The sequence below is a fragment of the Nannobrachium achirus genome (assembly GCF_963921795.1).
Source record: "Nannobrachium achirus genome assembly, chromosome: 17".
Classification (NCBI taxonomy): Eukaryota; Metazoa; Chordata; class Actinopteri; order Myctophiformes; family Myctophidae; genus Nannobrachium; species Nannobrachium achirus.
Window position 1 is genome coordinate 33294345 of NC_137824.1, and position 16774 is coordinate 33311118.

Consider the following 16774-nt stretch of genomic DNA (forward strand, 5'->3'; position numbering starts at 1 on the left):
GGCAAGCCTCCCAATAACTCTATGCAAGCCTCCAGAATTCTGAGGCGGGGCTCTTGGGAATTATGAAGGACGCTTCCTTGTGCGTCACAGAATGGGAAGCTCGGTAGGCCAATCAGATGCAGGACTGGCAGGACTCCCTCTTTCCCACTGGAGGGGGCAGAGTGCCTTCCGCAGTTCCACAGTTACGCACTTCCGCCAGCGGTGTTTGACCAGTCGCGCCAATGAACTGCAGCGGCGGAGGAGGTATCTAGCTTTTTATATCTGTGCTCGTTGCCTATCTGCTGAAGTCCAAACCTCATACAGTGGGGAGGAGGAATGAGTGAACGCAGTATGAGGGATGGCCCGCAAGGCTATCTTCATGTGGCATGTGAAACACGTTATGGACAGTCAAGGTGCTTACGTATCAGCAAACATACATTCATTATCCACTTTCAACCTTGTGTCCCTATTTTGGCCATGTTATTATAAGGGCATGTTTGAAAATAAATCATGGTGTAAATAACTGATCTACTAGCTCACAGCGCGTCGCAATGAGTTGTAGATCTGCTATTTTCGGGCCTTAAATGGGGCTTATGTGGTCATTTGTCTTGCCACGCTCTACTTTGTTTTAATATTACGCCTCCAGGGAGCGAGCAAGAGAGAGTGCGAGAGAGAGGGAGAGAGAGTCAGAGACCGAGAAAGAAAGAGAAACAGACAGACAGAGAGGAGGAAAGAAAGACATGGATGGAATAGATGCATGGGAGAAGGAGGAAAAGAAGCAGAAAGGCGAGGGAATGGGGGGGGGGGGGGGGGAAGGAAAAGAAAACCCGAATTGGAGGAGGGAGGAAGGCCAATAATGGGGGGGGGGGGGGGGGGGGGGGGGGGTAGGAGAGCGGGAATGAAACAACAAAAAAAGGAAAAGGAAATGAGTGAGACGGATAATGGAGAAGGGGAACGGGACAGAGAAGACGGGAGAGACAGAGAAAGATGAGGGTCAGAATGTGGGTCAGGCGTATCCATTACCATGCAGGTCCGCAGCAGCTCAGCCAGCCAGCCGGAGTGGCAGGGGTCTAATGCAGACTGAACGAGCGTTTTACTAATGCTGCATGAAATATCAGCCAAATTGTAACCTGCTCCCGGGGGCCTGTGTAGCCCGGTCTCCTTTTAGCATTCCACGCAGGCCGTCCTCTTCCCTCCCAAAGCGGCCCTGCTCTGCACTCAGCACAAGCTGCTGATAAGGCGCGGTGGGACCGCAGCTTCGTGCATATCGTGTAAACGGGCTGTCGCCGGCTGAACTCCCCGCGTTACGCTTGCACAGTCACCGTGTGACAGTGCGATAAAAGACACTCGGAATTGGTGGGGCGAGGTTTGACTTTGTATGAAACGGACAAATGTGTCTTATTTCTCCAAAAGCCACTCTTACTGACCAATGACGGTGTTGCAGTGATAAGAAATGGGACATTGTGCATATATTGAGTACTTTTATTGGTACCTTAAGTCTTTTGATGCCAATACTTTTGTAGGCTACTTCTTCATTTATTTTTTGTTCAAGTGAATTGTACAGTTTGCTACTTTTAAGTATCTCTTAGCAAAATGCAAGGAATCGATTCCCGATATGGCCCAAGTGTGTGCCACCAAAACTGTGGGAGGAGTAGTGCGGCAAAAGAAAGTGTATCTAGGAGGGGATGGAATTTTACCTATGAATTTCAAAAACTTTTCAAAAACTTTTCCAGACTATTTAACCCAATTTCCAGGACTATATAACAATAATTCATCGCAATAACGAGTCACTTACTCCTATGGGCAATGCCCAAATACAGGCAGCGTAGCAACAAAAAAAAAGTGTGCGCGCTGCGAAACGGATCATGCCGTGCATGATGCGGATCATGCACGATGGACACGCACATGCCCACGTCAAAAGGTAAGAAAATAATGTCAGGGAACCCTCAAAGTCGATTTATATTGGCAGTAAATGAGTTAACAAAATCAATAACCAAAAACGATGCATAGCAATTTTTTCCAGGACTTTACAGGACCCTTGATAAATTCCAAAACTTTTCCAGTATTGGAAAATATTTTTCTAATTTCAAAATATTTCCAGGAATTTCATGACTGTGGGAACCCTGACTATAAGAATAAGAACTTTTCCCACCACTGAGCAATGTAGAGCAATAGTAAGAAAAGTGACGGCGATAGAAACGACATGGGGGGTGTAAAAAACAGAGGCATGGAATCACCCCACCCATGCCTCCAGCAAATCCACCCCCCGAACGGATCTTTGCAACTCGGGTGTCACGCAAGCTGGGAGTCGGGAATACTTGTCCGCCTGTTTGTACAATATTATTAATACTTTATCTGATGTAGACATTGTAGCTGTCCTGTCTGTGTTTGCTTCAACTGTCATTGACAACTGAATTTCCCCTGCAGAATCAAGTTCTGCAAGTCCTGTCTGTTTGTTTCTGCTGTAGCCAGTAGCAATGTTTTTATTACGGATTTGTCATTTGCATACAATCAGTGGTGGAAAACGTACTCACATTTGTTACTTAAGTAAAAGTATGAATACTGCAGAAATACTAGTTGAAGTCTGGTATTCAGAATTTACTTGAGTAAAAGTACAAAAGTGTTGGTATCAAAATGTACTTAAAGTACCAGAAGTAAAAGTACTCATTATGCAGAATGTCCTATTTCAAAATTTTAAATGTATAGAAATCTTTAGAAAATAGCCGAAATGTATACCAGGCTAAAGTAACTAGAAACTAAAGTACAATATTTGCCTCTGAGTCTGAGATGAAGTGGAGTAGAAGTAGAAGTACTGAAAATTTGAAATGATCAAGTAAAGTACCACAAAATTGTACTTAAGTACAGAACTTAAGTAAATGTACTTTGTTACTTTACACCACTGCATACAAGTGTCATTACTGTAAATAGATGGTGTATGAAATGAAAAAAGGTGTTAATAAGGTCATGTCATGGATGGAGCTCTCTCTTTGATCTCTGTTCTGCCCTGCAGGAGTGAATAAGCATAGTTTTTCCCTCTGAAAACCCATCAAACTACAATAACAAGGCCTGTCTAGCTATCATCCTGACATGTGCGTGAAGGATATAACAAGCTATGACACTTACATGGAATGTTAGATTAATGATTATTTGTTACATTCAGGGACGTGCAGAGAATGTTAGAGAGGGAGGGGGCTGAAATTTCTAAAAGGGCCTTTTGGTGAAAATACAGAAAATAGCAGACCTCCAAGCTCACAACGTGCCGCGTGATGCGTTGTGAGCTTGGTGGTCGGCTATTTTCGGTGCTTGATACCACACTGAACTAAGCATAATCAAGTCAATACTGGAGATGTGGCGTAACAGCATGGATTTCTACACAGAGAGGGCAATTCTTTCATGAGATGCTGCATTCAGGTTCAGGAGAGTTTGGACAAGGCAATTCTCGGAAATTCATGGAAAGGGGGCATTTGTGTTTCTTTCACCATAGTAAAAATCACACCCGTGTGAACTGAGCGGTGGTCGTGGAGGCTGTGCAACAGCACTACTGGGTGGGTGCAGCGGGGTTAGTGTGCTTTACAATGCTGTAGTTTCTTCACACACTCTAATTTATTTGACCCTAAAACATTCAGTTTGTTAATAATAATAATAATACTTGACCACACATGCTGACCCACCCTTCCCCCCTGTGTGTGTGTGTGTGTGTGTGTGTGTGTGTGTGTGTGTGTGTGTGTGTGTGTGTGTGTGAGAGAACAACAGCGCCCCTCCCTTAAAATGTGTGGTCAGAAAAGGTACTGCAGCCTTGAGGCTACATACAGACACGGACGGACGGCCGGACACACACACGGCCACGTATAGGAGACGGTGTGACCACCGCTCAAAAACTGCCTTCATGATCTGGAGAGGGCACTTTTTACAGATGGTTAAAGGGCAGGGGCTTAAGCCCTATGTGTGCACGTGCCTGGTTACATTGTTTGTTTTGCATACTTTGTGACTGACTGCTCGTTAAATTGTTTCATTGGCTTAAAGGCCCGCTGACACGCCCCAAAATTATAATAGTATGATACAGTAGGTCACGTGGTCTCTCTGAAAACGGTCTGAAATAGTCTGAAACTCATGTCACAGTGTAATCTGCCCCTCGCTCCCCAACAACAGCTGACCAGTACAGTAAGTAGTCTAAGTACAGTCAATTAATTTGATTGGCTTATAATTAGCCCTATTCACGGCCCGCCCACTCAGCAAATTTCTCAGCAACTTCCTGGTGCTGACGTCAGTTTAGAAGGGGAAACTATAACAGAAATAGCTGGACTTAAAGCCAACAAATCATTATTTCGAACGGTAAAGTAAATTATAATGCTTTGTGCCTTTTAATATCTTGTGTTCTTGATCATGCTAGCCGTATTTTATACTTTACTATTCGGAAATTGCATTAAATTTGCAATTTCTGTGTTAACTCTATGGGCTTTTAGCAGGGTTTTACCCTTCAAAACGTGACTTCAGCACCAGGGGGATGCTGAGGGCTAATTGCGCATTCCCACAATGACATCATAAAAATATTAACTCATATTTTAAGATGACTTTTTAAAGTGACAGTACCCCTTTAGGTGACAGTACCCCTTTAAGTATGCTACTTTAATGCTGACAGATTATTCAGCGTTCATATGCTTATAGGATGATGCATAGGATGATGCATCGTTTATAGTGTTGTCAGTTGACAATTTGGTGATCTGTGAGGTCAGCCCACCTGCTATTTACAGATACAACTTAACTGCTACAGAAGAATGAATATTTCTTTGAATGAATACTTTATTTCTGTGTCTGGACAATTCCTTGACCCATCCCATGCGGGATTATCAGACAAAAATCTATTAAAACAAAAACAATAACGAATGGAATGTAGCATGCTGGACTCATTTCCTTTTATATGCAACTCTCTGGTATAAAGGATTCTCTGACAGGTATGATTTCCATATAATACCAAGTTTATCCTACCAAAGTACCAATCACACAGAGAGAGATTCGGCGCTCAGCACTGCACACCCTCGGGTCAAATGGGACACACACTCACAAGTTGGAGGTTTTTGAGTTTGTTTGGACGGTGCCCGGGATAATGCCCGGGCAGGGGTTGACACTAAGGTCTCAGAGGCACTTGCTTATCGGGCAAGTACAGGTCATGTTCTACTTGCCCAAAGGTAATGCCCACTTGCCCAAAAAGTAAATCGTCCATTATAAAATGATAGGTAAAATTTTAATTACCGCTCAATTTAACACTTATTTCTTTACTTTCTGGGGCTGTGCGATAAAATGTCATACCTCAATACCTCCAAATCCAAATACCAAATACTTTAGCTATGATTGAATATGTCTATGGTTTCACACTTGTTATTTTATATTTTTAAATGTAGCAACAGTAAAAACAGCACATTATAGGTAAATAGTGCTCTTATTTTACATTCCACAGACCAGAAGACACAGCGCACTGGCCACGTTCAGGTGTTTAGACAGACATCTTGTGTCGTGTTTATAGACATTTGTGTCCCCTCTCAAATGAGCACTTGCCCTGTCGGGCAACCTGAAAGCCAACTTCACCTGCCCTGACATTTTATTTACCTGCCGAGGGCAGATGGGCAAGCCTTAGTGTCAATGCCTGCCGGGACCTTTTAGACCGGGTACTATATCTGTGTCACCACTTTAACCATTATTTCATGCTTTAACTATTAAAAAATAGCAGATATACAAGCTCACAGGGCGGCACCGAGTGCCGCGCTGCAAGCTTGTAGATCTGCTATTTTTGAAATATCTTGAAAATGTGTGCAAATCTTTGAATGTATGTATTTTTTAAAGCAGACATTTGTAACCCAAATCTCTCTTGGTCCCTGGAACTAAATCTTTTCAGATGGGGGTCCGTGGTCAAATACATATAATTCTAGGGGGTCCTTGACATGAAAAAGTTTGAGAACAACTGACAGAGAAACATAGGTTTTTCAGAAAACTGTTAGGATCTAGAAGACTTTTTAAACGGGTTAACAGATTGACGATAAGACTCAGGGATTAGGGAGTGAAACATGCTAGGATATGTTCTTACTCGTTGAAGACCAGGTCCGGGGCGAAGTAGAGCATGTCGCCGTTGGTGAGCGTGTAGGACCTCCAGCCCAGGGCGAACACCATCACACCCATCCAGGACGACTGGATCACAGACATCTGGTCGTCCACGTGGAGCTCACGGAAGCCTGCTCAGGGTTAACGACATGGTTTTACTTTATGAACAACTTCCTGGGTGGTGAAGATGTACAACGCGCCATAAAACCCAATTTAAGACCTCTTAAGGTTTCAGTGAAGAAGAGAGGGAGGACTTTGTGGTTTAAAGGACAACTTTGTTTTTGGAGCTGTGTGGAACACAAGCTCCCCTATACGTGGCCGTGTGTGTAGGTATGTGGGTGGGTCTGTGGGTCTGTATGTAGCCTGTATGTAGTAACCCTGGGTGACCAGAGAGGTGCTGTTGAGTCTAGCCTGCCCTGAGCATCAACTGCAATACACACACACACACACACACACACACACACACACACACACACACACACACACACACACACACACACACAGCTCCACTTCGAACAGAGGTTCGATTTTTGTTTTACAACAAGGGTTCATAATTTAGATTGTAATTAGAGAAAAGACAAGATGAGTGTTAAACCGTTTTCATTTACTGCTTTCACACACCTTTTAGACACAATAAGCCAGCAATTTATTTATTACTATTTAATGTACCACTAATAGCCCCCATAAGTCACATCTGCCCATGAAAGATTGCGGTGCATCTTGGGAATGGGCTTATTGTGTCTAAAAAGACTATTATTATTATTATATTTAGCCACTTGAAGGCAATCCCCCACCCACTGAAAAAAAAATCATTAAACTCTCTAAAACAATAGAAAGCACTCATCTTTTCTTTTCTCTAACTACAATCTCAAATATGAACCCTATTCAAGAACATTTAAGAATATTTTTCGTATGGTTCCTTATAAAGAACCCCTATGGTTCTTTGTTGTAGAGGAACCACATTATTTCATCTGGAACCATAATCTGTAAGTGTGTATGGTATGGATGAGGGCTCAGTGTTGCTTTTGTAACCCGAGTTAACCATGAAGATGTCTCCCTCTAGTGGTGAGAATCTGAACTGGCAGGTTCAACACAGCATGAGATATTTTTGTCAGGCACACCATCAGCAAGTCAGCACATGCTGACAGTACTATTTGACTCTCACTCTAACCCTAACGCCTACTAAACGGCCATGACTTCTTCATGGCTTATTCAAGTCACCAGATTACCTGGCAGGGACTTCTGGAAAAGTTTCTTATCTGGCAGGCAACGGGGCAAGGGCTAATCTTGCTACAGGCTCTTGACCTAATGACACTGACATGACCTGATTTACCTGGCATTGGGATTTTTCGGTATGTGTCGTATATTTAACATTGCCTCGCTCCCCGTGGACACGATTTATGAGTATATGCAAGTGTTTATCTGGTGTACATCAGGTACATCTTGTACCTTACGTTTATTTATACATTACAGCACAGCTTTTTTGACATTATAAATGGACTACACCGTAAAACTCCTCAGTATCTGAAAGTGTACAAATCTAGGAAAATGGACCCATAAGGGTCCATTTAGTTTCAGCTGGTGCTGGTTAATGGTACGCCTAGCCTTATGATGAGCCATTAGAACTAGGCCACCTAGTTTTGAAAAAGCACTATAAACGCCTATTACGCATCCATGAGGTCTGACTACAAATTTGGCAAGGTTTCAACGCGATCACGGCCCCATTGCCTTAATGGGGCTTAGAATTAAAGTTAAATGTTTCAAAAGGTATAACAAATACACATGTGCCATTTCAAACTTCACATGTCCTGCCATTGGCAAGACGGTAGATTTCCAGTGGATTGGCAGAACATTGAGCTTGTAGATCAGCTATTTTTGCTATTTTTATGACCTTCTCTGACTTTGAAATTTAAAATCTAGCTATGAAGGTGGATTCTGCTTTTCAATGGGAATGGAGTGGTTTCTTGCCATTGGTGGGATTCTGCAAAAATACGCTCCATTCTCCTTAAACATTAGAAAGGCAAAACAGGGAAAGAAACCTGTGGAAAAAAATGCATTTGCAGGAAGTTGAAACGGGAAAATCCCAGTTGTCCTACGCCCAGTTGTCCTACTGTGTCCCAGTTGTCCTACTGTAGCCAGTAGCTACATGTAGCCTCAGCATTCGTACAGCTACTCAAGTAGTGTACAGCTCTCGCCGAAAATTCGCCATCCTACTGCTGTAATTATTGTCCACGACATTGCAAGCGGCGCGAAGGCCAGCGGACCGAATTACGAAGCCGTGGTGAATGCAATCGTTATATTTATGCCCAGGCCGTAAGGCCTGGGCAAGCGCACGATAAACGCATGAATGGGATGAAGATCACTTGCTTTACAGTCTGTTCGCGGACTAGCCCATACAGCCAGGCTACAGTAGGACAACTGGGACACAGTAGGACAACTGGGACGTAGGACAACTGGGCGTAGGACAACTGGGACTAGCCCGTTGAAACGGCACATCTGTATGTGCTATACTTCAAATGTTCTGATGGTCAGATTAATACACAGCCATGATATAAGCCTTTGTTGTTGTACAGCACGCGTATTATCCACTTAGATCCTGTATACTTAGTAAAACAGATCTGAGTTGCAACTGCACTAGTACAGTCCAGCAAGGGGCTTAGCTCTAGACAGACAGACAGACAGACAGACAGACAGACAGACAGACAGACACACGCGCGCACCCATGCACAAACACACACACACCTTGTCACAGACTAGCTAACCCCTTGCAGAGCAACAGGAAAAATAACCAGTTAGACTCCCTAATCGGGAGATAAGTGACCATCAGGTCGCATACACAAACTTTAGAAGGCAATGGTAGCCAATCAGGAGGGATTATGGGAAATGGGACAGATCCATGTTGATGACATGACTTTCGAGATACTGTGTACCGCTTCACGTGATCTTAGGGCAAAATCTGTAGGAGCAGTGTCCAAAAATGTTTTTGCAAGAATCTGCCTCATGGTGGCGCTAGAAGAGGGCCATGTGAGAAATGATTGTGGTTTGGCAGCCAAGGAGTGTGTGTGCAAAGTTTGGCATGGATCGGGCAACGGTGGCGGAGATATGAGTAGGGCAAAAGTGTGACGTGTGACAGACAGACTGACAGACTGACAGGCAGACTGACAGCTGGTGGAGGTTTTGATAGTAACTGTGACCTGACAGTCACAATTAACTTTACATCATTGTCGGGCAGAAACCTCGTATCTCCAAGTTTCAAATGTGTGCGTTTTTCGTAAAGTAATTAAAGCCCTGCTTCATCACACAACACCTCGCATCGCAAGGCGTTGTGTGCTTGTAGATCGGCTATTTTCACTATTTTTAATCGTTTTCTTTTTTTAAATAACAAAAAAGGGGAAGGTTTTGGACGTTCACGGTTTCCACTGGACAACGACGATTAGTCAGAATTTACTGGACATAACCTCGGCCCCGAGGTTTCCAGACCGGTTTACCTGGTAAGCCCTTGGCCCAGCGCACCACATTGACAAGCTGCCTCTCTCCCAGCTCGTTGAGGCTCGTTAGCAGTGACGAGGAGCTGTCCGGCAGGGCCTGGTTGTGTCCTGCGTTGACCACGGCCGGCTCGATGGTTCGCAATATGCTGAGCAGTGACAGGCAGGAGCGCAGGGTGGGAATGGGTGCTATGGTCATCACCTGGGACTGTGCTGCAACTAGAGAAAGAGGTAAAATATAAGCGGCCCCGCCCCCAGCTATTCATGTCAATGCAAGTTGCTCGTGGCGTTTTGAAGCACCCGGAAGACTGCAAGGAAGATCAAAGAAGGAATGGACACCAACATAATTTTAGGCTCCATGGCCATCCGCCATGACACTCTCGGTGGCAAAACTGGCATCGGAGGTTCGGTGAATAACATTGGAGTATACGAGCGCCGGCTGGGGCAGCTCATGAACAAAAAATAATTCTGAACGATAGAGACCTTTATAAAACACTCAGCTCAGGAATATAAAAGAAAACATGTCACACATTGTTTTGTGCTGTGTTGCTTGTCGGTGAGTACACTGTATAACATTATAGAGGCATCTAAAGAGCACAATTTACGTTTCTGAACTAGATAGTATCGCGAGACTCTCCACCATTCCCTGTCTGGAATCCAAATCTCGCGATAGCTCAGAGACAGAAACTATACTTGCCGCTGTTTAGGTGCCTCAATAACATTATGTACTGTGCACATCGAAAAGCAAGTGATTGTAAAAATACCTGTGATATGTCTTCTTTTATATTCCTGGAGCGATTATACAACAAAAGTCTCTATCGTTCAGAATTATTTTTTGTTCATGAGCTGTCCCAGCCGAACTTCCGGTGCCAGTTCCGCCACCCAAAGTGTCATGGCGGATAGGCGTGGTCACCACCGCGTCACCGGTGTCTTCTCCTCTTGCTCCTAGGAAGACTGCAGGAAGTAGCTGAATCCAGGCTTATGTGGATGGGCCAAATTTTCCTTACGTTGACATTCTACCGTGATTCTGGGGGCTTGGGGAAACACCAATGAAAAACTAAAACCAGGTGTGAACATTTATTTTTCTGTTAAAGACAAGGTGTCATGATTTCTTTCCCCCCTACAACATGATCATCAGGTGGAGGAAGATTCTTTTCAAAAATAGTATACAGAAAGTGTTCAGAAACAATGTTGTTTGCATACCAAACCAACTAAAACTGCTGTAGCATGACGAGGCATTGGTGCAGTTGATGAAAGTATTATTGAAGGAAACTAATAAAAACCTCTTCCTTTTTTTTTACTGAAATGAGCAACAAACCCACTCTGGAAACTAAAGTGAAACTAAACTGAATTGAACAAAAAAAATCCCCAAAAAAACGAAATAAAGAAGAATGAAAAATGCAAACCCCTACAATGACCTTGGCGAGTGCAGACGTTATGAATACAGCTACGGGCTAAGACAGGACAGCTGTACCGCACCGACACAGGCGGTGCAGAGTTACTTTGCTAATGTTGCTTATGAGCCATGCGCCTACTTTAAATGGAGGCTTGCTGAGGATTAAATTCATATGTGGATTAGTGCTGGGAAAGCAGCAGGGTTTTACTGGAAGTTCTTCTTCACTATGACCCAAATAACAGATGCCAGTTCTGAACAAAGTTTTCTGTCAGGATATTGCATGAACTAACTAAATTGGCGTGTGTTGTTCGCATGTTGTATCCCCTTGTCTAATCGCACTAGACGAGTACGATTAGCGTTGCCAGATCTGGCAAGAGAAACAAGCGACCAGGTCTATGAAAACAGGCCCAAAGGAAGCCACTCTCTCCCTCTCTCTCTCTCTCTCTGTCTCTCTCTCTCCCCAAAGTGACAGACGCTATGTCTGTGCTTTCGTAAACCGCAACCACGGCGGAGTATCGGGCATCTCCTATATCCCTCTGGAGTTCTTTGGATCAATGACATACTTTATCCGGTGTCTTTTGAGGTCTTTATGACAATTACTTACTTTACTTTACTTTATCACAATTCGATCCAACTCATTTTCAGAGACAGTCGAACAGAACTAATGAATGTGTGGTGAGCCCACAGTGTAGGCTCACCAGTCTGTGTGTTCTCATTTGGCTTTGAGGCCGTCAATCCAATGCAGTGCTGTATTGGTGATTCAATGTTTGGGGGTGATTTGAATGAAGCCACGCGCACACCGCTTAACACCTACTCTACTGGAGTTAACAGGTCTATTGATATGCATATCAGGCTCGTTTCCTATGTTAAATCACCTGGTATGGCACTACACCTTTTGTAAACGTTGTAGAGGTGTGAACTTGAGGGTTGTTTTACATCGATGCATGTCCTGGCGCGTGCTCCTGCTCAAAAAGATTCGGGGCGGCGTGTATGCACGCGCGCGACACGACCAACGCAACACTGATCCAATGTCCTTCATGCAGCTCCACTGAAGAGCAGCGAGGCGCTGCGTTTATTTTATGTTTATCCGTGAACCAGATCTGCAGGATGTGCCCGCATTTCACACTTAACAATCTGCACGGTGCCTTTGGATTGTCCCCCACCCGAGGTCGAATCCATTCCTTTAGTCCAGCTCTTTTTCTCCCACTTTATGTTTTTTCATTTCCCACGTGTATTCCACGGCATTTTGTTTTCAGAACGATAGCTGAACAAAGTTCCCCGTTCATTAGCGTAAATCTATTTTGTTGGTCGTGTCACTGAATCGGCGAGTGACTCTGTGTGGAATGCCCGGTGGGAGCAAGGTTACTGGTGTATGGATCCTGCAACATGACAATGGAGCTCAGTCAATCTTTTTTTAGTGTTGTTGTTTTAGACTGGGGTTTCTCAAAGCGGATGCCGTGGCGCAAGTCCAGGGGGGCCGTGGAATACTTAGATCATATTTGACTTAGTAAAACAGACCTGAGGTCTACTGTACTTGGTGCGTTTACATCAAATCTTTTAGCTAAAAATAGCCTAAAGTTTTTGGCGAAATAGCCTACAAATAGCCTACAAGCGCCTAACACAGCGTTGGGCGTTGTGAGCTTGTAGATCAGCTATTTTTTTGCGAATGTTTCCCCTCAGAATGGGGTTAACGCCGGGGTTCAACGTCAAGTAGAAAGTTATTTTTAATCTGTCCTGTGATGGGAACGGACATTCTCTAAAGTTTTCCTCGTGACTTACTGTATCAAGATTTATGTATGGTGCTATAAAGCAACGATGTGTATGCTACGTTATTATGGGGTGCCGTGGATGAAAAGGTTGTTTACAGGGGTGCCCTGCAGCCAAACATGTTTGAGAACCACTGTTTTTAGACAACGTAAGGAAGCAAGCCCAAATAAGCATCTATACTTTAGAAACAATCCCAAAGAAAACGGCAACCCGCGAATACCAATATATGTACAAACGACTTTACAGCTAAAACAAGCAGCCCAAAGTCGCTTTTAATAAGCAGACTAGGCATCTGTGAGTGGAATCCCACAGGTAAGACACATGTGAGTCTCGCGAAACAAAAACTGTTGGCTCAAATGCTTCCGTCTCTGAAACGTGGCAGAAATGAAAGCGGAAGAATATGAACTCAACTTTAAAACCTGGCACAAACGTCTGAGGAGACATGAAAATGACCCCGGGAAGGGTTCTATAATTTAACCCATTAAGGTTTAAACTGAGGCTGATTCAACAAAATGCTTTTGAAATCAGAAGTTCTCAAACTTTTTTGTTTTTTTTGCCAAGGACACCCAGAATTATATGTATTTGGCCACAGACATTCCATCTGAAATTGTTTTGTGCCGACAACAAAAAAACATTATTCAAACATTTTCAAACAGAAAACAGAAGAAAGAAATATGTAAAAGAATAGCCGATGAACCACTGTCCAAAAACCACTGTTGCGTCCACAATGCGTCACTGATGCAACGCATTGTGGGCTTGTAGATTAGTGATGGTTTGCCACACGAGTACGACACCGTCATACAACGAAGAATAAACCAGCTACTGCTTCGCTGCAAGTGCCTGCCTGTAACTTCACACTGACCGCAGACAGACAAATGGTGCCTCAGCCTCTGAGTCGGTAGGCTTTAGACTTGCAGTTGCTCTATATTAGAAAGCACACACGTTTAATCACATAATGTAACATTAATTGATTCAAAATGATAATGGGTCAAGCTGAAACGGGCGGCACATTTGGTAGTGAAGGCAGACAGTTTACTCAACCACTGAAAAACTATGCATGGATTCTTGTCCCTCACGGTAAAACTCCATCCATTTCACATTTCTCTTGTAGCCTACCTTAATTTGATTTCAACCAAAAACATTTCATACAGCTTAATCAAATTTAGGTTATGGAATAAAATAAGTATGAATCATTAATTTGATCTTGCAAGAGATTGAATTTCTCAGAACCCGTGGCCATAGGCTATAGAGAAAGAACTGGACTTCTGCGGTGTTTGAATAAGTTTTACTGCATATCATATTTTATATTAAAAATAATGTACAGTCGAAATTCGATAAGGTTCGAACATATCGAATCCACATGGTGTTTGTTTTTTTCCCAATTCTGGCAGTCTTTTGAATGCTCCCGTGCACGGATCCGCGCGACACCGAATATTCCGTGATTTTTCAAAGGTATGCAAAAAGCGCTGTTTTTTGGGGGGCAGAGAGTGAGTTAAGGTGCTATACAGTATGTGGCTAAACTCTAAAATGACACAAGATGCTTTAAATTGGTTAAAGTGAACCCCCCCTTTAAGTGTTAATGGGATAAAGCAGTGGTTCTCAAAGTGGATTCCAGGAACTGTGGGTTCCTTTAAGTGGGGTCTAAATTGACCCATACAAGTCTGTAAATCTGACAGTGTACAGATAGAACCAAATGAACCCTGACAGGTTCATTTGGTTCCATTTGTACTATGGCATTAACGACTTTTTTGCAAGTCGACTCGACTCAGTAAAAAGTTGAGTTGAAGTCGACTTTATCGTTTGATGACGTCATCACATCACACACAACCCCCCAATTATTTTGGGGGGTCCCCAGACGATTAACTTAATGTGCAACATTGTTTTCTCATTCAACTGTAAACAAACCAACATAAAGTTTAAGTATATAGAAGGTATCTTCACATTTCTTAAGTGCCAATTTAAGGACTTTTTAATACCTCTAAAATGACAAATTAAACGTTGTCCAAATTGTCAAATATATAGGCAGAAATGTTGAAAATAGCCGATCTACGTTGTGACATGTAGATCTGCTATTTTCACAATAGAAAGTATAACTTTTTTTTCAACTTCGACTTTCGACTTTCTCTGGTTGGAGTCGACTTGTGTAAGGAAGTCGACTGATTCGACTTGTCGACTTTTTCGTTAATGCCCTAATTTGTACACTGTCAGAGTTATGGGGAGACCTTGACATTTGAAAGTTTGATAAACACTGGGTTAAAGTGAAATACCCCTTTAAGTGTTAAGTAACCCAACAGACCTTGAGCATGTGTACTGCTGCTGCCGCCCTGTTCCTCCATGGCGGACCTCCTGGCGGCCTCCTCCGGTCCCCACACAGTCTGGCTCTGCTCCTCTTCTACTCTCGTCGTCTGCCCCACTCCCTTCGGTCGCCGGCCTGCGTAGCAGCCCGCCGCAGACAAATGGGGTGCAGGAGAAAACACCCAGCACATGCAAGGAAAACCAGATGGAGGTGGAAAAAAACAAAGTAAACAAGGGGTTTTGGAACAGCATGAACGGACAATCAGTGACGGGGAGCTCAACTGAGCTGAGTTCATTTTGACAGCACATTTTGATTTAGTTTAAAGTCGTGGTCTTTTGAATAGAATTTCATTTCGTTTTTGGTCACATTTTCATCATTTTAGTTTTAGTCTAGTTTTGGTCGACTAAATCTACAGTTGATTTTGTCAACAGAAATGTATTTTGGCGGGCTGTGATGTTGGTGATGCCTGATCAGAGCGCAACCAAACATAAAATGACTGGTCTAATAGTTCTACTGGATCTCTTCTCCACTAGTCCCTCCCTAACATTCCCTCAAGTTTTCGTCAGGAAAAAAGGTGGTCGACGAACATTTTTAGTTATAGTTTTAATCGAAATTAACACTGGTAACAAGTAGCTCAACTGAGAGAACTGAGCGGCAATTTATATTGGTGAATAATGCTTTACTTACGTTTATGTTTTTTTTGTAGGGTAAGTGATTTCATTTAATTCAAATAATAATAAAATTGGTCTATGTTCTGATAGTACTAGTTACTGTACTATAGAGTGTTTGGTCCATATTTGGACTTCAACCTTATCCCCTGTGAGGAGAAAAAAGCACCAAAACTGTTGGGTGACAGGTTTTCCTCCAATCAGGATAGAGCGGGGCCACTCGACCAAAAATCATGGTCGAGTGGTTGGAGGTGCCTTACGCGCACCACTTGATTATGATTGGAGGAAGGCCCCCGCCTGTCACCTACATGAAAACTGAAACTGAAACTTAAATGAAATCACTTACCCTACCTTTAAATTCACTCATTGCAAAAATGAACGTGGGTGGGACAAGTCATGCACCCTGGATGACTTGTCCCACCTAGTGGTTTGTTCTAGGTTTTATTGGATTGCATTTATAATTATTCCCTCCCAGGCTCCCACACGCACAGTACCGCAAGTGCACGCTTGTTTACGCCCACACATGTGGTCAACTAATGAAACTGTGGCAGGCATGTCTATTGTTTAATGTGTGAATTTCTTTGCCAGCGGCCATTATCACCTCAGGAAAGACAATAGCCACACAAGCATTCACCTCAGTCTAGGCCAGTGGTTCCCAAATGTTTTAGTTTATGGATACGCTTCGCTACAAACATTGTCTGCAGTTCACACTACGTACACAGCGTATCACATTAAAACACCCACATATATTTAGCAACCAAAACATTTTGAATACACCAATGCATTCTCTTTTCAATATTGAGTGTGTACCTTTGAACACTTAATTCTTTTTAAAAGCAAGTACTTGCAGTGGTGTGTTCTAGACTTTTTTTGAGGGCATACTGTAATCTATGTTCCACGGCTATTTGTGTGGCCAGGGCATACGCCAGTGCATAATGCCTATCAAATACTCTACTTTGAAAGGTTCACGAGGGAAGACGCTATTCATGTTTGTATTTCCGACTGCAGACGCCATATACGTGCGTTACAGGTAGAACACAGCACTGAGTACTTTAACCCATTCAGAACGGGTACACATTATTGTGTATCA

General features: G+C 43.2%; 1 protein-coding gene across 1 annotated transcript in view; it reads right to left on the reverse strand.

Annotated features, from left to right (window-relative positions):
• Positions 1-16774, reverse strand: part of LOC308301437 (progesterone receptor-like) — a 58428-nt gene that overhangs the window by 26218 nt on the left and 15436 nt on the right. The window contains exons 4-6 of the mRNA XM_080745427.1: positions 15017-15151; positions 9561-9776; positions 6059-6203 (exon numbers count right to left, since the gene is read on the reverse strand). Of these exons, the coding sequence (XP_080601553.1) occupies positions 6059-6203; positions 9561-9776; positions 15017-15151 (496 nt within the window). The remainder of the gene's footprint in view (positions 1-6058; positions 6204-9560; positions 9777-15016; positions 15152-16774) is intronic.